Source organism: Rhincodon typus, chromosome 5, assembly GCF_021869965.1.
Source record: "Rhincodon typus isolate 14 chromosome 5, sRhiTyp1.1, whole genome shotgun sequence".
In the NCBI taxonomy this organism is placed as follows: domain Eukaryota; kingdom Metazoa; phylum Chordata; class Chondrichthyes; order Orectolobiformes; family Rhincodontidae; genus Rhincodon; species Rhincodon typus.
Genome location: NC_063336.1, coordinates 6,509,467 through 6,530,364, shown reverse-complemented (window position 1 = coordinate 6,530,364; position 20,898 = coordinate 6,509,467). Strand labels below are relative to the sequence as shown.

General features: G+C 43.1%; 1 protein-coding gene across 2 annotated transcripts in view; it reads right to left on the bottom strand.

The window, feature by feature from the left end:
- Positions 1–20,898, bottom strand: part of disp1 (dispatched homolog 1 (Drosophila)) — a 111,562-nt gene that overhangs the window by 13,923 nt on the left and 76,741 nt on the right. For both annotated transcript variants that reach the window (XM_048596851.1, XM_048596852.1), the window contains exons 3-5: positions 13,336–13,365; positions 4,631–4,754; positions 2,239–2,366 (exon numbers count right to left, since the gene is read on the bottom strand). In XM_048596851.1, the coding sequence (XP_048452808.1) occupies positions 2,239–2,366; positions 4,631–4,754; positions 13,336–13,365 (282 nt within the window). The remainder of the gene's footprint in view (positions 1–2,238; positions 2,367–4,630; positions 4,755–13,335; positions 13,366–20,898) is intronic.

Sequence of the window (20,898 nt, the reverse complement as noted above, 5' to 3'; positions counted from 1 at the left end):
TCCAGCTCCACACCTTGTTATATCACATGTTTGATGAGGCCAGATTTCATCCTGGGATGTGACTGTCCAGTGGTAATATCAGCTGGGATTAGAACACTTGTTCAAAAAATGGTGTAAAGGTAAGCTCAGCAAAGACATTTATGACAGATGCAGTTATGCAGAACAAAACTAACAGTCAATTAATACTCCCAAAGAGCGGTCATATTGTAATCAAAATGTTAACTCTGTTTCCGTCTCCACAGATGCTCCCAAACCTGCTGAATTTTCCAATACTCATTGCTCTTCAAATAAATAGTTATTTGACATGCAGGTTAATTAAAGGAAGACAATGTGAACTTGTTAAAGGCAAATGATGTTTACTATCTTGCTTGAGTTTTTTGATGAGGTAACAGATTTGAATAGAGACAAAAAAAGACTGCAGATGCTGGAATCCAAGGTAGACAAACAGGAGGCTGGAAGAACACAGCAGACCAGACAGCAACTGGAGGAAAGGAGCAGTCAACATTTTGGGTATTCCCCTTTTTCAGGACTGGATGTGGGGGTAGGGAGAGCTGCAGATAAAGAGTGGGAGGGAGATGGGGTGGAGGCGAACTGGGTGGTGAAAGTTGGACACTGGTGGTAGGTACGACCTGGTTGGTCAATGGGAGGGATGAATCCGGTGGGCAGCTGGAAGGGAGGGTCAGTAGGTGGAATGGAAGGGAGGAAGTGGAGCTGGAAGGGGAGCCAAGGGATGGGTGGCAAGGTTATTTGAAATCGGAGAACTCAAATGTTGAGTCCTCCAAGCTGTAGGGTGCCCAGGCGGAAGGATAAGGATGCTGAGGTTAATGTTATTGATGTGGCATATACAAACGTCCAAAAGGCATTTGCTAATGTGCCACAAAACAGGTTTGAGCCTATCAGAGCCCATGGAATAAAGGGGACAGCAGCAGAATGGTTACAAAATTAGTTGAGGGCAAAGAAGCAAAAAGTTAATGGTTGTTTGTCATACTGGAAAAAGTGTTAGAACCACTGCTCTGTTTGCACTACATTAATGACCGTGATGTATTGTAAACTGTGAGGTGGATAGGATAGGTTGTGAAATAGACAGACCAGTGACGGGTGAAATTTAATGATTCATTTTGGTGGAAAGACCACGGAGAGACAATGTAAAGCAAAGGATACAATTTAAAAGGCATAATAGGAGCAGATGGTATACATGCGCATAAGTCATGGAAGGTGGCAGGGCAAGTTAAAGCATAAAGCCTCTTCATGGGGGAATAAAATACAAAAAGCAAGAAAGCTGTGGTAAAACTGTATGAGAGATTGGTTCAGCCTCATGGGCACCACACTTTAAAAAGGATGTGAAGGTGTTATAAAGAGTTGAAGAAAAGAAAAGATTGGCACAAATAGTTCCACGAATGAGAAACTTGAGTTATGTCAGTAGATTGGAGAAGATGGGACTATTTCTTTTGAAGCAAGTTGATTGGCAATTTGATAATTGATAATTTGATAACTGTAATATTTTTGAGGTGAAGTTAGATTGAATCTCCAGATAATAAGAATCTAAAGGTTTGGTGCATAGGCAAGAGAGTAGAATTGCAGTCTAAATGAAATTAGTCAGGAAATTATCAGTTGGTGGAGCTAGCTCAAGGAATTGAATGGCTCCAGTTCCTTGTTTGTGTGTGCGTATTCAAAATCATAAAGGGTCTGGACAGAGTAACAAAGGAGAAACCGTTCCCATTGGTGGGAATATTGAGAACCAGAGACACACGGTTAAGGTAACTGGCTAAGGAAGCAGTGGTGACACATAAAGAAACTTATGACCTTTGAAGTGGTTAGGATCTGGAATACAATGCCTGGGAGTGTGGCAGAGGTTCAATTGAGACAGTCAAAAGGAAATTGGACCATCATCTGAAAGGGAAGGAAGTGCAAGGCAACAGGAAGGAGTCACTAGTGAATTGTACATTCTAAGTGCCAGCATAAATATGACGAGCTGAATGGATCATTCTGTACTGTAACCATTCCAGAATTCTATGATTAAAGAATTCAAAAGCTTCACAGTCAATTAGTTATTTTCCCCATAGATGTAAAACCTCCCTCCATAAATGTCTAGCTTTGCTGATCTTTCCCCGTGATTACGTGGTGTATTGTTATTCCCCAATTCAAGCACTCTGCTCAGTTTTAATAAAATTTGGTCCCATTGCTCTGTGTGAACTCACAGATTTTTACACAATCGTTTTACAGCAGTATGTCACTTACCTTTTGGCTTGTTCCTCTGCGTATTTGAAAGGATAATTTGCAAGTGTGGCTTGATATCCTGTGTTTTTCACCATGTTGTTCCAGGTGACCAATCTCTGGCCAATCGCTGTTCCTCTTGGCTCAAAGCCCTGCAAACATTTGAAAACAGTACATTAACCATTTTATTATTCATTCGTTTGCTTCATCTTTCCCCCGAAAAAGGTCCAAACCCATGTGCCACTGTGGCACACCATACTGGGTATTCTTATCCATTCCTTCCCTCAGGATGTGTCAATGCTCCTGCTGCCCTCTGCTTTCTCACTCCAGGTACCACTTGATGAAGGAGTTACATGGGATTCAAACTATTGTTGGGGAAGGACTCGTACCAACACGGACCAATGGGAGCTGTTGTAACCTGTGTGGATATCTACATGAAGTATAAGTGTGGAATGGACAGACAGCATGACCTTCAAACCCTATGAGGTTCATGCCATTCTCATACAAACAGGGCTGTTCTGATTATGTCGATTTCCCTTCCCTTCTATAGCACATCCAGTGGGTCTTCAACCAATTGTAGAACATCTTATAGAGTCATACAGCACAGAAACAGACCCTTCAGTCCAACCCGTCCATGTTGACCAGATATCCTAAATTAATTCAGTCCCATTTGCCATTTGGCCCATATCCCTCTAAACCCTTCCTATTCATGTACCTATCCAGATGACACCAAGTCCTCTGGCAGCTCATTCCACACACGCACCTCCTTCTGCGTGAAAAGTTGCTTATTAAACCTGTTTCAGGCAGAGGATTCACATCATAACAATGCATTGCTTACATGATAGTTTCCGATTCTTTAGCTAATTATTGTAAACCTGGGGATTGGTCCATCAGCCCTGCTAAAAGCTCTCCATATCTGTTTAAACAATTTGCGCATTGAGATTTGATTGAATGCAGCAAGATGCTCTGCTTGCGAATAAAAGCAGGGTCCCATTTATGCCCAGCTCCTTCCACAAAAGCTAACAGGAAGGATTATCTGCTAAACTCATGATTAGCAGTTTTAAAGGTGGTCACGTCACTACAAGAGCCCCTCAAATTAAAACAAAGTACTGCGGACGCTGGAGATGTGTAATGAAAATAAAATGCTGGAGAAACTCATCAGGCCTGGCAGCATCTATGAAGAGAGAAACAGAATTTCAAAACTGAAAGCCATGTCAGTCTAGAAATGTTAACTCTGTTTCTCTCACCACAAAGGCTGCCAGAGCTGCTGAGTTTCTCGAACACTTTCTGCTTTCATTTCTGCAAGGGTTCCTGTTTTGCAGTGGATTCTATCTTGGAATATTGAGTGACCTCCATTTAACATCACTCCCGCAAGGTTGACAGTAGTAGCTTTGAATAAACACTCGTCCCGAAGAGAAACTGTGAAGTTCCAGCAATGATCTGAACAAGCAGCATTGCTGACAGCAACTGGATTAACAGAATACAATCCTCAGTGTTTATTCAGCTGCCACTAGCTCTTGCTAAATACATCAAGGCAGCACAATCTAGCTACTGAAACTGGAGATAGAGTTTTAATTGCTCTGGGTTGAACGTTGAACTGTAGGTCTTTCAACTCACATCTAGCAGTGATTGTGATTTGATCTTGACTGAATCAAATTGTGTCTGTTCCTCTCAGCTCATCTCATTATTTACTTTCTTGTTGTCTCAGTGTTGTGAATTCTATCTAAATTCTCAAGTTCGATCTCTGATGTGTGTTGAGTTAGCTGGTCTCCAGAGTGGTCATCAAACATGGACTGCCTGGGCGTGGAGTTATAGGCAAAGACACAATCCCATATGCATGCTGAATTCAGTAACGTGTCAACACATTCTCGGGGAGAGAGATACTTTCACGGGGGAGAGCTGTGACTGGACTTCCTCCCTGCGACTGGGCCAGACTGTGACTTGTTTAAGATGGGCACATGTTGTGAAGGGCAGCTGGACGGATGGTGAGCAGGGAGTGAGGAGGTCAAAGGGGAAACCTCATTGACCAGTCAATGTCTCCATTCCTACTACGGCACACTAAATATAAGTAAACATGTGCCATTTCTGAGTAATCAATTCAGCTGGAAAAAGTGGGTGCGCCGTGGAATTGCTTGTCTTATTGAAGTGTTCTTTGACACTGAAAAAGTTGGGAACAATTGGTTCTACAGATTGAGATATTTTCAAGATTCAGAACCAGTTTGCTTTCAAATCTGTCAAATCATTTACAACAGTTGGACTCTCATCAAAGAAGCAGTAACACAAAAGACATACCATTGAGTTCTGGCCACAAGTCTTTACAGAAGGGAGACGCCTCCATGAAAGGGAACTAGGTTGCCGTGATCTGCAGAATTCGCTGCAGTTTCAGTCACTACAGAAAGACAGGAGAATCACTCACCAGCAGTGGGTCCGAGAAGTCGGGGAGGTCTGGTACCAGAATTCCAACCAGTGCACAGATCACAATGAGTACTGTGCATATCCCTAGGACCACCACTGGCCAGTCAGCTATCAGAGCTGCATAACTGGAAACAGAAACAGCATCATTACATCATATACAGGTTACAACAGGCAACTTGCTCATTTAAACTAAAAACAAAACAGATATCTAATCTGGATCCTAGACCTTCAAGACTATTTTGCACAATGAGGAACCCCACACATATCTTTTTTGAAAAGCACCATCTGGAGTCTGGAATACTAGTTTCAAAAGCTTTAGTTCTCCAACACCTGATGGAGCAGTCATTTTCTCCACGTGACCTTAACCAATAAAGTTAGCAAATGTCTTTCAAGAGGAATAGATCAAAGGTAGGGTAAATCTAATACTTTAAGGGCCTTCTTTTAGTACTTTTCACAGCACAACAGGAAGGCGATTTTTAAAACTTTTTTAACTTCTTTTACACAATCACTGTGGCCCCATTCCCCTTTAAACTGGCCACAATCAGAATCAAGAATGGAATGGTGGGGATAGTTGGTGATAATTGCTCTATGGGTAATCTGCTGTTGGGCCTGGAGAAGCACATCGTTGAGATCAGTGTGAAATAGGAATACTTCAGTGTTTTCATTACTTCAACAGGAATAAGAGCATGAACAGGAGGTCACTCAGTCCATCGAGCCTGATCCGTACCATTCAGTAACATCATGGCTGCTCTAATCATGGTGATAACTCAACAGACCTAGCAACCCCACTGAACTCTTCTAGATCTAGATGAGTAATATTGTAGAACAGAGAGAACCTAGGAGTTCAGGTACATAATTCTGTGAAATTTGCATCACAGGTGGACAGGGTGGTTAAGAAGGCATTTAGCATACTGGCCTTCATTGCTCACACCTTTGAGTATAGGAGTTGGGACATCATGTTGAGGTTGTACAGGACGTTGGTGAGGTCTCTCACCATAGAATCCCTACAGTGTGGAAGCAGGCCATTCAGCCTATCGAGTCCACACCAAACCGCCAAACAGCATCCCACTCAGACCCACTCTCTTACCCTATCCCTGTAACCCTGAAGGTTGGTGGAGTTGTGGATAGTGTGGAGGGCTGTTGTAGGTTGCAATGGGACATTGACAGGATGCAGAGCTGGGCAAAGAAGTGGCAGATGGAATTCAACCCAGAAAAGTGTGAAGTGATTCATTTTGGAAGGTCGAATTTGAATGCAGAATACAGGGTTAATGGCAGGATTCTTGGCAGTGTGGAGGAACAGAAGGATCTTGGAGTCCATGACCATAGATCCCTCAAAGTTGCTACCCAAGTTGATAGGGGTGTAAAGAAGGCGTATGGTGTGTTGGCTTTCATTGGCAGGGGAATTGAGTTTAACAGACGTGCGGTTGTGCGGTTATGCTGCAGCTCTATAAAACCCTGGTTAGACCACACTTGGAATATTGTGTTCAGTTCTGGTCACCTCATTATAGGAAAGTTGTGGAAGCTTTAGAGAGAGTGCAGAGGAGATTTACCAGGATGCTACCCTGGACTGGAGGACAGGTCTTATGAGGAAAGGTTAAGGGAGCTAGGGCTTTTTTCATTGGAGCGAAGAAGGAGGAGAGGTGACTTGATAGAGGTATACAAAATGATGAGAGGCATAGACAGAGTTGATAGTCGGAGACTTTTTCCCAGGGTGGAAATGACTATTACCGAGGGGGTATAATTTTAAGGTGATTGGAGGAAGGTATAGGGGAGATGTCAGAGGCAGGTTCTTTACACAGGGCGTGTGGAAAGCGCTGCTGGCAGTGGTAGTGGAATCAGATATCTCAGAGACTTTTAAGCAACTCTTGATAGGCACATGGAGGATAGTAAAATGTAGGGTATGCAGGGTAGATTGATCTTAGTAGGATAATAGGTCGGCACAATATCGTGGGCTGAAGGGCCTTAACTGCGCTGTACTGTTCTATGTTCTAACCCTACATTTTCCATGGCTAACCATCTAGCCTGCACATTCCTAGGCACTATGGGCAATTTAGCATGGCCAATCCATCTAAACTGCACATCACTGCACTGTGGGAGGAAACCAGAGCACCCAGAGGAAACCCGCGCAGACACAGGGAGAATGTGCAAACTCCACACAGTCACCTGAGGGTGGAATTGAAGTGAGACCCTGGCGCTATGAGGCAGCAGTACTAACCACTGGAGTTGCCCTGGAGTACTGTGTACAGTTCTGGTCACCCTGCTATAGAAAGGATACTATCAAATTGGAGGAGGTTCAGAAAAGATTTACTAGGATGTTGCCAGTAATGGAGGGTTTGAGTAATAAGGAGAGGCTGGATAGGCTGGGATCTTTCTTACTGGAGTGTAGGACCTTAAAGTTTATGAAATCATGAGGTACATAGGTAAGGTGAACAGCAAGGCTCTTTTCCCTAGGGTGAGGGAGATCAAAACTAGGGAGCATATTTTTAAGGCGAGCGGAAAATGTTTTAAAAAGGACATGAGAAGCAACTTATTTTACACAGAAAATGGTTTCTGTGTGGTATGAACTGCCAGAGGAAGTGGTGGATCTGGGTACAGTTACAATGTTTAAAAGACATTTGGATAATTACATGAATAGGAAAGGTTTGGAGGGATATGGGCCAACACAGGCAGGTGGGACTAGTTTAGTTTGGGAAGATGGTCAGTGTGAACTAGTTGGACCGAAGGGTCTGTTTCCATGCTGCATGACACTATTAGAAATCCATCAAACTGAGCCCTGGAGAGTTTCAATGACTCTGCCTCCGCTGCTCTCTGGAGTAGAAAATTCCAAAAGTTAACAAACCTTAAAGAGCACATTCCTCCTCAACTTTGTCTTAAATGGGACGACCATGTGCTCCCTTGACCAAGATTCCCCATTGAGGGAAGAGTTGTTTCTATATAAACCTGTCAAACGCTTCAGAACCTTGTAATTATGGGTAAGGACAAAGATGAAATCAGAAATACAGGTTCTGAATTGGGAATAGGGTCGATTTCAATAAGATTAAATAGGATTTGGCCAAAGTGAACTGGGAGCAGCTACTTGCAGGAAAACCCACATCAGAGCAGTAAGAGCCATTGAAAGGGAGACATTCACAATGAGAGTATAGGACCAACATGTTCCCACAAAGGTGAAGGGTGGAAGCAACAAGTGCAGAGACCTCTGGGTGGCAAAGATTGGATAAGAAAATAAAAAGCTCATGGAAGCAACTAAGGACTCAAAACAGCAGATGCCCTAGAGGAATATAGAATGTGCAGGGGTTGCTTGAAAAAGATACAAGGAGAGTGAAGACGAGAAATGGAAAAACACTGGCAGAAAATCCAAAGGCATTTTATATGTATGTTAAGGGCAAAAGAGTAACCAGGGAAAGAGTAGGGCCTATTAGGGACCAAGGTAGCTGTCTGAGTGTGGAGCTGGAACACATAGCTGAGGTTATAAATGAGTTCTTTGCATCTGTATTTGCTGCAGATAAGGACAATGTAGGTCTAGAAATCAAAGAGGGGGACTGTGATACACTTAAACAATTAGCATTGAGAGGGAGGAAGCATTAACGGTTGTAGTGAACTGGAAAGTGGATAAACTTCCAGGCTACTGTGGGAGGCAAGAGAAGAGCTTGCAGGGGCTCTGACACTAATCTGCAGGGAAGGTTGGGTGGGAATTTGATTGAAGGGCATAGACAGGAAAAATAGGCAGAAACACTTGGCCTTAACAGAGGGGACAATAACCGGGAGGCACCATTTTAAGGTGAGGAGGAGGGTTAGAGGGAATTTTGAGGAAATAGTTTTCTCCCCCAGAGGGCTGTGGATATCTGGAACTCCCTGCCTGAAAGGGTGGCAGATGTAAGAACCCTCAAGATGTTTAAGTAGTAGTTAGGAAGACATACGAAATGTCACAGCATAAAAGGCGATAAGTCAAGTGCTGCAAAATGGGATTAGAAGAGATGGATGTTTGATGACTGGCACAGATATGATGGATTGAAGAGCCTCTTTCAATGCTATAAAACTTCTATAACTCATTCATTTTAATAAGATCACCTCTCATTTTTCTAACTACCAATCGCCTCTCATTTTTTGAACTACCAATGAGTATAGGCCCAACTTGGTGAATCTTTCCTCAATTAAGGCAACCCTTAATCCCAAGTATCAGACTGGCATGCCTTGTCTGAACTACTCCCAATCAAACATATCCTTCCTTAAGTAAAGACCAAAACTGTACACAATATTCCAGATGTAGGGTCGCCAATGGCCCACATAGCTGTAGCAAAATTTCCCTACTTTTATATAAGTTGAAGCAAAATATTGCAGAAGCTGGAAATTTAAAATAACAACAGGATGTGCAGAAAATAGTCATCCCATTCTAAAGTGTTATTGGAATCAAAATGTGAACACTGTTTTTCTCTTCACAGATGTTGCCATGACTTGCTGGCTATTCCCAGCATTTTCTGTTTTACTCCCAACTTTTGTATTCTACCTCCCTTGCAATAAGGGCTAAGGCCCAGATTTTCAGAGTAGGAATGACTCCAGATCCATTCAGGAATGGTAGACAGGACCAGATCCCAGGACTCTGACATCCATTCCTGATTTTCGCTGGTACATGATAAGGGTGCCGGTGGGGATTCCACACCCTTGCTCCATTGCAGGGCTAGACTCTTCCTACACCCTGCAACCTTTGTGCAGTCAGGCCAGACATTCCATGACTCATTGTTCAATGCCCTCAGGAGAGTCATAGTCTGGATTTTAAATGGTACAAGACACATTGTCCATGCCAGTTTTATGCCAATTCAGCACTCTGTCACTCCCACGGACCTTCATACTCTCCGTGCCAACTCTTTCCTCACAACCAATCCTCAATGGCCCTTCACAGTCCACACCAGGTCAATGCCAATTTGTGCCCCTTGCACGTCCATTCATCCAGTAAACATGTAATCAATGAGCTATATAATAGAAATGGCAAGTGTGGAGCTGGTGTGAGATAAAAATATTCTGAAACCTTCTTTTAAAAAGAAACTGCTGTTCCCATAACCCCATAACCGTGTCAATAGGACAGAAAATGAAAGTAGGAACAACAGAGTCTTGAAAGACTTCAGGCCTCTTAATCTTGCCCAAGCATGCAGGTGCAGCAGGCCGTCAAAAAAGCAAATAGTAATGAGATGATTCAAGTACAGGAGAAGGGATGTCTGGCTCCGAGCCAGAGTCTCAGTGAGACCACATCTGGAGTATGGTGTTGGCACTTTGGGGCTCCTTATCTGAGGGAAGATACTCTGGCTATGGAGGGAGGTTTACCAGACTGATTGCTGGGATGGCAGGACTGACGTATAAGAAGAGATTGGATAGATTAGGACTATATCCACTGGAGGTTAGAAGAATGAAGGGAATCTCATTGAAACCTATAAAATTCTAAGAGGACTTGACAGGTAAATGCTGGAATGATATTTTGGATCAACTCTGGAACACAATTTCTTCAGTGGTGAACCTATGGAATTCTCTGCCACAAAAGGTGAATGACGCCAAAACATTGAACATTTTGAACAAGTTGGATACAGTTCTTCATGCTAAAGGGATCAAAGGGTATGGAGTGTGTAGTGGGTGTAACGAGGTCAGCCAGTAGACCTTATAGAATATGAGTTCCCTGATTGGGGCTGTTAACCTGGTCCAATCAGGGAATCGTTACTGACAGTGTCACAGATACTGACATTCTTGTGCCGGACTCTGACTGAGACACTACTATAGTCAAGGTTTGTGTGAAAATAAGGGGAGACTTGGTGATGGGATAGAGGGGACTGAGTTGGATGATCAGCCATGATGAAACTGAGTTGTGCAGCAGGCTTGAAGGGCTATATTGTCTACTCCTGCTCCTATCTTCTATTTTTAAATCAACATAGACACTATCAAAAGCATTCACAGGAAGAACAATTGTTATAAATACTCAAAGATGCCAATCAAATAATATCAATATTTCACTTTAATTGTCAAAGCAGAGCTGCATGCTGAGCGAATGCTTTTATTGATCCTCTGTATTGGATGACAATGGAGGGCGATAGAACAGGATCATTGGTCAACTGTATCAAAGGTCAAAAAGGACAAGGAGGGAAAGTTTACCGTTGTCACAGTCCCACAGGATATCATTTTTGATTTTGGATGCTGTGGCAGGTAATATAAAACCTAATTGGGAGGGTTTTAAACAGGCATGCAAACGTTCAGTAAGTCTCGTAGTCCCATTGGTGGCAGCACCCCCACCTCACTGAGATCGTACTTCCCCATCCCCAGCCTCTCAAACCTGACCTCTCAGCCCCTCCTTGCTGGGGTTTGCCAATCTAATCCCACAGATATCCCCACTTACTGTATGGTCCAGTTTCAGCACTGCTCTCCCCTGGGGACCGCCTACAGTCCTACCAGTTCTGACACTCCTCCTGATTGGTGGTACTGGGACCCTAGAACTGCTTTTTGGTCAGCACCTTTCCGAGACAGGAATTTCTGTCTCACCTCCAGCCTATAAACAGCCCATCTGACCATTCAATAACAGTGCTGCAAGTTGTTTTCCCCTGGATAGGCACCCCATTGACTTCTTATGCTGGGTATGAGGATTACGTGCCCTGTAAAATCCAGCCCAGAAGTCCTGCTTTCCAAAAAGGATAGTCACAGAGAAATAAGAGGTAAGTTACAACAAAAAGACAAACATCCAAACATACCAAAGAAAATCCTTCCTCTTGACTCCACACTCACAGCGTTGAAATGTAGATTAATTTATTTGTTGTCAGAACCGGACACTCTCCAACAGGCTCTCCCTTTTCCCAAACTCGACATACTTTAAAACCCCAAGTTTAATCGCAATTTCTTCCTTAGCTAGGTTCCAGTGCTGCTACAGAACTTTGCTTTTAAACCAGATTTCTCACTTAAAATAGAGGCACCCTGTGTGGATCGATCTTGCTCAGCTGTAGAACAGACTTTCAACATTTATGACCACTCGCTCCAAGTTTCCATGAAAGATGTTAGCGATGGAACCACTGTGTGTATCAGACTATTATTAGGTTAGGCATAAAGCTTGGCAAAGGTACAACTACTAGCTCTGAATCCTGCCTAGGATGGAATTTCCTTCAGACAGCATTTGGCTCTGCTTGGTATCAGTGGAATCCACCCAAGGAAGAAAGGTTGACGGTCCTATTTTTAGCATGCTTTTTCATGACTTGAACTTCCTATGATATGTTTGCAAACCATACAAGCACAGACCACCGACTGTGCTCTTCGAGAATGTCACACAGAGAAATACAGGGCAGTTTGAATGAGACAGTCACATACTGAATCAACCATAGTGTTTAAAAAGGAAGTCAATATGTGGTGAGGGTATTGAGGAATATGAAGGAGGCAGAAAAGTGGGATGCTAAAATACTGGAGGAGTCAGGCTCAAAGTATGAATATCTCACTCCTGATACTGTAGATCTGGGTAGCTAAGTTGGTTTAGGTGGTGAATAGCTGAGCTGTAATGAGGATACAGACTCAATCACTGTCTATGTTGAATTAACCAATTTTGCAAAAGGGTGGTTTTGGAGTTGAGGGTTAAGGCACCCACTGTGGTTATTATTGAACAGAAAATAATCTGTGTGATGTTGGTGTTGCTGGCAAGGTCAACATTTATGACCATCATTAACTGTCCTCATGGTGTCATTCTGAGTTGCCTCCTTAAATAGAACTGAGGGACTTGCTAAGCTATTTTAGAGAGCTGTGCTGTGGGTCTGGAATCACACATACAGTGTGGGGAAGACTGTCAAACAGTCCTAAAGAACATTAGGTACTTGCAATAATTTGGTAGTCTCAAGGTGCCATTATTGATAAACTTTTTATTCTGGATTTATTTAATTAACTGAATTTAAATTCTTTTGGCAAGCACAGAACTCACATTCCTGAGGTATTAATACAGTAGTATACCATTTTGTTTCCATTACCCCTCTCTTGCAATTAGATGTGGGTGTCAAGGTAAAGGCAGGTGGAATAAAGGACAGTAAAATAAAAATGCACTGTCTTCATGCTTTTATGTGCACATCTTTTGGAATATGCAGCAGTATTATGCTGTTCCTGGCCTTCAATACCTCCAAATCTCTGTACACAATATTGGATACAAAAGTGGGGATAGGGTGGTATAATCATAATCTGCCTTCTCTGGATACCTTTCATATTCTTTGTAGATACAGAACTGGAGCACATTTCTTGGGTATAGGTGACACCCAAAATCCCGACATTATACTATTATGCCAAAAATTCCAAGATACAAAATACTGAAGATGTTGGAAATCTAAAATAAAAACCAAGAATGCTGAAAATAATCAGTGGGTCAGGCAGCTTCTGGGGTGAGAAATAAAAGTTAACATTTCAGGTTGAATCCCAATTTCAATATTCCAGTTCTGATAAAAGACCACTAACTGTAAAATTTAACTATGCATTTCTCTCCAAGATGCTGCCTGACACGCTGAGTACTTTCACATATTTTGGTTTCATTCACAGTGAACGATGCAGCTTAATGTGATTATTTCTGTTGTTGCCAGCCCAGAGTAGCATCAGCTGATCAGATTCACAGCGTACTGAGCAGTGCTCTGCACATGTGGCAGCGAGTGTCAGAATGGAGCTGCCTCAGAAACACCTTGCACACAGACAGCATCGCCAGTTCTTTAAGCCACTCACCTTCGGGGAAATCGGAAAAGCCTTGGAGGTCTGAAAGGAAAACACAGAAATAGGTAAATTTAACTCTCAAATTAAAATAGTGTTCGTTACTTTAAATTTAAAACAAAATTCACCCTTGGCCTTTGCCCACAGTTAACTCCAGGTCTCTGAAAGCTAACGTTAAGAAATAGCTGACAGTAAGCACTTGGGAACTCTCTTCCAAATCTTTCTTTCTCCCTGCGGAAAGTACTTAGATTCCTGTGGCATCTCCCCTTCTGTAAGAGCAGAGTCAGACACATTGCTCTAGGTCAGACCAGGTAAGGGCAACAGACTTTTTTTTCCCTCTTAAACGTCATAACGAACCAGATGGCTTTTAGTGACAATTGATAGTAGTTTCACGCCACTTTTACTGAGGCTAGCTTTATATTCCAGATTTATTTTCCAATCGGCTGACTGGCAGCACATCCACCACAGACACTCAGCAGCAACAATGTGTACTATCAGCAAGACGCATCGCAGAAATTCTCCGAGGCTCCTTAGACAGCACCTTCCTAACCCACAATCACAACCGTCTAAAAGGTCAAGGGTAGCAGGTGCATGGAAACACTATCACCTGCATGCTCCCGTCCAGGAGGATCACCGTCCTGACAAGAAATATGTTGCTATTACTTCACTGTAACTGGGTCAAAATTCTTGAACTCCCTCCTAACAAGATTGTATACCTACCTACACCAAATAGACTTCAGTGGCTCAAGAAGGTATTTCACCACAGCTTCATAAGGGCAACTAGGGAAAGACAATAAATACTGGCTCCCTGATGTGGTGGCAATGTCACAAGAACAGTTAGAAAGGAGGAAAGAGGCAGAAAGGTTTAAGGAGGTAACTTCAGGACTAAACAGTAATATGAGGAAAGTGTAAGTGGAGATATTTATTTACATATATTGATACGGCTTGACCTATGAGGACAGGTTGACCTGGTTGAACTAGGAGGGATTGTGAATGCTTAGGAGCACTTAAAGAGGTTTCATGGTTATTTAGATAACTCGAGTCGTTGAGAAAATGCATGACAGGTGCATCATAACATGGATCAGTATGGGGTGGCTCACTTTGGAAGGAAAACAGAATGGCAGAATATTATTTACATGGTGACAGATTGGGAAATGTTGATTAACAGAATGAAGCACCATACCAAACAATGTTATGCTGATGATGCTGTGCTCATCATATACACACAGAAATTCAACTACAAAGGCCCAGTTGATCCAATTGCTTTTTGTAAGACAAACTTGTCACCCTAGGAATCACTGCACTCCCTGTATGTCTCCCTACGTCTATTTTTATGTGAGGAGACATGTATTACACTCAGCACTAAGGCCCTGTACACTACAGTAAGACTTCCTTCTGCTGTACTTAAGCCCTCTTGCAATGAAGGGCAGCATACCAGCTGTTTTCCTAATTGCTTTCAATGACTGATGTACAAGGACACCCAGGTCATCAGGTCGTTAAGGTTTTACTGCATAGAAAGAGGCTCTTCAGCCCATCATGTCCCTGTCAGTCATCAAGTACCTGTCTGCTCTAGTCCCATTTTCCAGCACATGGACGCTAGAAATCTGAAACAAAAACAGGCATTACTGGAAAAACTCAGCAGGTCTGACAAAATCTGTGAGGAGAAAGCAGAGTTAACGTTTCTAAAAGGCCTATCCCTTACCTTTGGACTGGGACCCCTTGGTTCTAGATTCCCCAGTTATCGAGAACATCCTTCCTCCATCGATCCTGTCTAATCCTGTTAGAATTTTATAAGAGATCCCCCTCATTCTTCTGAACTCCAGTGAATATAGTCCTAACTAATCCAGTCTTTCCTGTCATTCCAGGAGCCAATCTGTAAATCTTCTTTGCACTCCATCGAGAGTAGACTGATGGTAATAATTGGTGGTTTTGGACTTGTCCTGCATTTTGTGTGTAGGGCACACCTGGGAAATTTTCCACATTGTCGGGGAGATGCCAGTGCTGTAGCTGTACTGGAAGAGCTTGACTAAGGGAGCAGCAAGTTCTGGAACAGACATGTTCAGCACTATTTCTGGAATGTTCTTGGGTCTCGTAATCTTTGCATTATGTGGTGTTTGCAACCATTTCTTAATATCATGTGAAATGATTCGGATTGGCTGAAGACTGGTATCTGTGATGCTGGGATTGTCTAAAGGACACTGAGATGGATCATCCACTCGGCACTTCTGGCTAAAGATTGCTGCAAATGCTTCAGCCTCATCTTTTGCACTGATGTGCTGGGCTCTTCCATCATTAAGGATGGGGATATTTGTGGAGCTTCCTCCTCCAGTGAGTTGTTTAACTGTCTGCCAACATTCACGACTGGATGTGGCAGGACTGCAGAGCTTCTGATCCGTTGGTTGTGGGATCATGTAGCTCTGTCTATCACTTGCTGTTTACGCTGTTTGGCATGCAAGTGGACAAGAAATTCTTCAGTTCTGAAGAAGGGTCACCAGACCCGAAACGTTAATCCTGCTTTCTCTCCAGAGATGCTGCCGGAACCTGTTGAGTCTTTCCAACAATTTAGAACATAGAACAGTACAGCACCATGTTGTGCTGACCTATTATCCTATTAAGATCAAACTACCCTGCATACCCTACATTATACTATCATTTCTGTTTGTGTTTCTGATTTCCAGCATCCACAGTTCTTTGGTTTTTCTCCAGACATTATTTGGGTGTCTGGATTACTAGTCCAGAAGAGTGCCATGACATCACTTCCGCCCAGATGAAGTGGACTGACATCCTGACCTTGAAACCAGATGTTAGGAAGAAGGAGCGATGGTGGTGGGCTGGGGGGTCAGGGGGAGGGTCTGGGGAGTGATTGAATATTATTAAGGCTGAGGACAGTAGTTTCTTCACCAATAAAGAAGGCAAAGGGTATGATGGCTAGGTGGAAAGTGGGGTTGAGGCTACAATCTGATCAGATGTGCCCTTATCAAATGGTGGAGCAGGTCTGAGGGGCCAAAAAGCCTATTTCTGTTCTTGGCATCTCATGGAAGGGTAAAATCACAAATGTGAAAGTTCGTTCAAAGGTAGATCTCCTAAGTATGCCAACACTCATTAAGTAGAGTTGACTCTGGCAGTTTTGCAGAAAGGAAGACGGTTACATTCCCAAGGATATTCTGTGTGGAGAGATAGTTCAGAATAGTCAGGGCCAGAAGAACATTAGATTACTGAAACTCTGGTTCAAGGATGCTTCCAAACACCAGTCTAATAGCTCTAAACATTCATTTTCACATGCAGGAAACACTTGCCAAACACAGTGGGATATGAGAATATTACCTGGGCTTGGCATGTGCCATAATGATCAATTGCTACAGCAGGATGCCAACAGGCACCAACACTGGAAACAACTCCTCACAGTGGCACCTGGTGACCTTCTCATATGGTGCCGTGCTGAATCTGCTTCTTACAGATCAGTTCCTTCAGCCAACAGCGGAGGAGGACTGTGTAAAGCTATTGCATTGCCAATGGATTTGCTGCTGACCAACATTCCAGAAATGAAACAAGCAATTTCTGTCCTTGAAGTAACCCAGATTTCTGGATCAGGCAATATCTTCCTGAATAGAACAGGTTTTTTCGGTGGTGTGCTTGTTACTAACACCAGGCAATTTCTTCTTGTTGACCATGTCCTGAAACGTTGGACACAGTTCTGGTTTTTAGGGAGTTTACACACCTCATCTCCCTTGATATTTTAGTCTCATGGGGAGATGGTGAAATTTAAATTTAATAACTTTCAGTGAATAAGCTATCAGAAGGGTACGTTCTCCTTATTCTGATGAAAGGTTAGTGACCTGATGGCGTGTGAGCTACGAGTGTTGTAGCTCCTTTTATGTTTTACTGTTGATCCCTGGTAGATGTGTGAGAGACAGTGCATCGTGGTGTTACACTAGTGGTTGCAATGAAGTGAGATACAGATTACACATGAACCACCTCCTGCGTGACTGTACTCTGCAGTGACAACATTACCACAGTAACCCACACACATAGGAAGCAGTGAATACACAGGACAGTACAGTAGATCATTCATCTACTTGTGTTAATAGAGCCAGTTTCTCTCTCATGAGATGCCTCAGGTGCTGACATCCAAAATCACCTCTGTCCGGCTTTGCCTTCATCAGTCAGGATGAGCTCTTGTTGTCATTCACAGGGAAAACACTTCAATCATTGCTTGATTTATTACTATCACATGTACCAAGGTACAGTGGAAGGTGTTGTTTTGCATGTTCTACAGGCAGATCGTAACATACAAAGTGCATTAGTTGGCAGAACAGAGTGCAGAATACAGTGAAGCAGCTGCAGAGAAGGTGCAGAGAGAGAGAGAGAGTCAGAGAGACAGACAGAGAGACAGACAGAGAGAGGGAGATCAGAATTAACATTTGAGAGGTGAGTTCAAGTTTGTTAGCGGCAGGGAAAAAGCTGTTCTTTAATCTATTCAAAGAATAAAGAACAATACAGCACAGGAACAGACCCTTCGGCCCTCCAAGCCTGCGCCAACAAGTTTTGCCCTTCCATACTCAAACTGTCTTGACTTACAGGTAGAACTGTCCTCACTGTCATACACATATTCAAACGTTTACATCTTCTGCACAATGGAAGAGGGTGGAAGAGAGTATAACTGGGTGGGAAGGATCTTTGATTATGTTGGTTGCTTTCCCAAGGCAGCAGGAAGTACAGATGGAGTCAATAGATGGAACGCTGCGTGATGGACCGAGTTGCGTTCATTGCTCTCTGTAGTTTCTTGTGGTTTTGGGAACAGCAATCGCCATACCATGCAACGATACATCCAGATAGGATGCTTTCTATAGTACATCTATAAAAATTGGTATGAGTCCTTGTGGACATGCCAAATTCCTTAGCCTCCGGAGGAAGTAGGGCAGTTGTTGTGTTTTCTTGCTGTCACATTGACGTGGGGGGAAAAGGACAGATTGTTGATCATCATCACTCCCAGAAACCAGGCGCTCTCAACCATCTCCACCTCAGCACCAATGATGCAGACAAGGATGTGCCCTCCACTCTGCTTCCTGAAGTCAATGACCAGCTCCTTCACTTTGCTGACGCTGATGGAGAGATTGTTGTCTTTACACCACGTTGCTAAGCACTAAGTCTCTTTCCTGTATTCTATCTAGTCGTTGTTTGAGATGCGACCTACAACGGTGGTATTGTCAACAAACTTCTTTTAGGAGTTGGAGCTGAATTTGGCCACACAGTCGTGTGTGTATAAGGAGCATAGTAAGGGGCAGAGTATGCAGCCTTGCGGGGCACTGGTGTTGAAGATTATTGTGGAGGAAGTGCTGTCACCTATCCTTACTGATTGCAGTCTGCAGGTCAGGATCCAGTTGCAGACAGCAGAACAGAGACCTAGGTCTTAGAGTTTGGAATTATGGTGTTGAAGGTGGAATTAAAGTCAATAAGTAGGATCCTGACATAGGTGTCCTTGTTATCCAGATGTTCCAGGGATGAGTGTAGGGCCAGGGAGATGGCCTTAAGGTAGAGTCCCTACAGAAATGTAAAAAGTGCAGGGGGCACTTAAAAAGGAAGTTAGTAAAGTTACAGAGTGCATGAGAAAGCATCGGAATAAAGGAAAATCCAAAGGGTCTATTAAAAAATATATCCACGAGAATAACTAGGGAAAGAGTAGAGACCATGGAGGCAATCTGTGGAAAACATGGGCACAGTCCTTAATGAATTACTTACATTAGTCTTTGCAAAAGGAAAGGACAATGCAGATACAGGCACAGGTATTTCTCCTATAACGCAATAATTGCGTTCTTGTGTGACCTCATGCTATAGAAAACTGTGCTATACAAAATTGCATTAAAGGGAAATCGCTATATCTGTACAGCAGGAAGTTCGCGTTATACAAACAGCATCCACTATTCATCAATCGCATTACAGCCAATTTGCGTTAACAAAACACGCATTATAGCAGAACTACCTGCATCAAGGTGGAGGACAGTGAAATAGTGGAAGATATTAACATACAGAGTAAGATCACAAATGGGTTTAGTAGTCTTAAAAGTGAATAAATCCTCAGGCCTGGATGAGGTGTATCCCAAGCTGGGGGAGGCAAGGGAAGAAATATCAGATAATTTCCAGATCCACTCTGGCCTGAGGGGAGGTGCCAGTGGATTGGGGATTGCTACCATCCTTCTATTATGAAAGAAGAGAGGACGAGATACACCAGACACTTACAATCTGGCCAGTCTAACCTCAATGTTGGGAAAGTTATAGAAAGAATTCTGAGGGATAGAATGTCTCTGCACTTGAGAGATACAGTTTAATCAGTTAGCATGGATTGTTGAGGGATATTCTTTGAAAAATTTGATGTGGTTTTGCATTTGATGAAATACGTTTGATGTGGTTTACAAGGCTTTTGTTAAAGTTCTTCATGACAGATCAATAAAAAAGGTAAGATCTCATGGGTTTCAAGACAAAGTAGCACATTTGCTCCAAAACTGGCCGAGAGGCAAGAGCAGAGAGTGATGATCGAGGAAGATTTCTGTGACTGGAAGTAGGAAATGTCTTTCCAGGGAGGTTCCACAAGGCTCAATGCTGGGGATCTTGGTGTTTGTGGTGAACATTAATAATTTGTACTTAAATATAGGAGTCACTACAGTCACATTTGGAATATTGCGTACAAATTTGGTCGCCACACTGTAGGAGGGATGTAGAGGCTCTGGACGGGATGCAAAAGAGGTTTACCAGGGTATTGCCTGGATTGTAGTGTATTAAAGAGAGATTGGACAAACTTGGTTTGCTCTCGCTAGAGCATCAGAGGCTGAGGAGCAACCAGATAGAAGTATATGAAATTATGACAGGCAGGGCTAGGGTGGGTAGTCGGAGTCTTTTCCCAGGGTGGAAACTTCAAACAGATTTAAGGTGCGAGGGGGAATGTTTAAAGGAGATGTGCGAGGCGAGTTTTTTTTACGCAGAGGATGGCAGGTGCCTGAAATGTAGTACCATGATGGTGGTAGAAGCTGAAATGATAGCAATAGTCTTTATTAAATTCACTGTGAGACATGGGTGGCACTAGCTGTCCAGCATTTTTATTGCTCATACCTAGCTAGTTTAAGAGGCATTTAGACAGACACGTGAACAGGCAGGGAATAGTGGGATAAGGGCAATATGCAGAAAAATGGGATTTGTTTAGAATGGCATCATTACCAGCACAAACAGCGTGGGCAGAAGGGCCTGTTCCTGTGCTGTACTGTTCTTTGAACAATGTTAGTGGGGATAGAAGGAAGTTGTGGATCAATAACGTGTGGGGTAGGTGTCTCAGTGGTCTGGACAAAGACTTAAGGAGAGATTGACAAGACCAGAAGACTTTTTTTTGAAGAGTTGACAGTGCAGAAATGAAATTGATGGAGGTCCTGAGGTTACCTCAGGTCTCAGATAATATCAATATTGACAGGGTACTCAGGGAATGTGTCGGTATTTACAGGGGGTCTCCGGGAGTGTGTCAGTATTTACAGGGTACGCCGGGTGTGTGTCAGTATTTACAGGGAATCTCCGGGAGTGTGTCAGTATTTACAG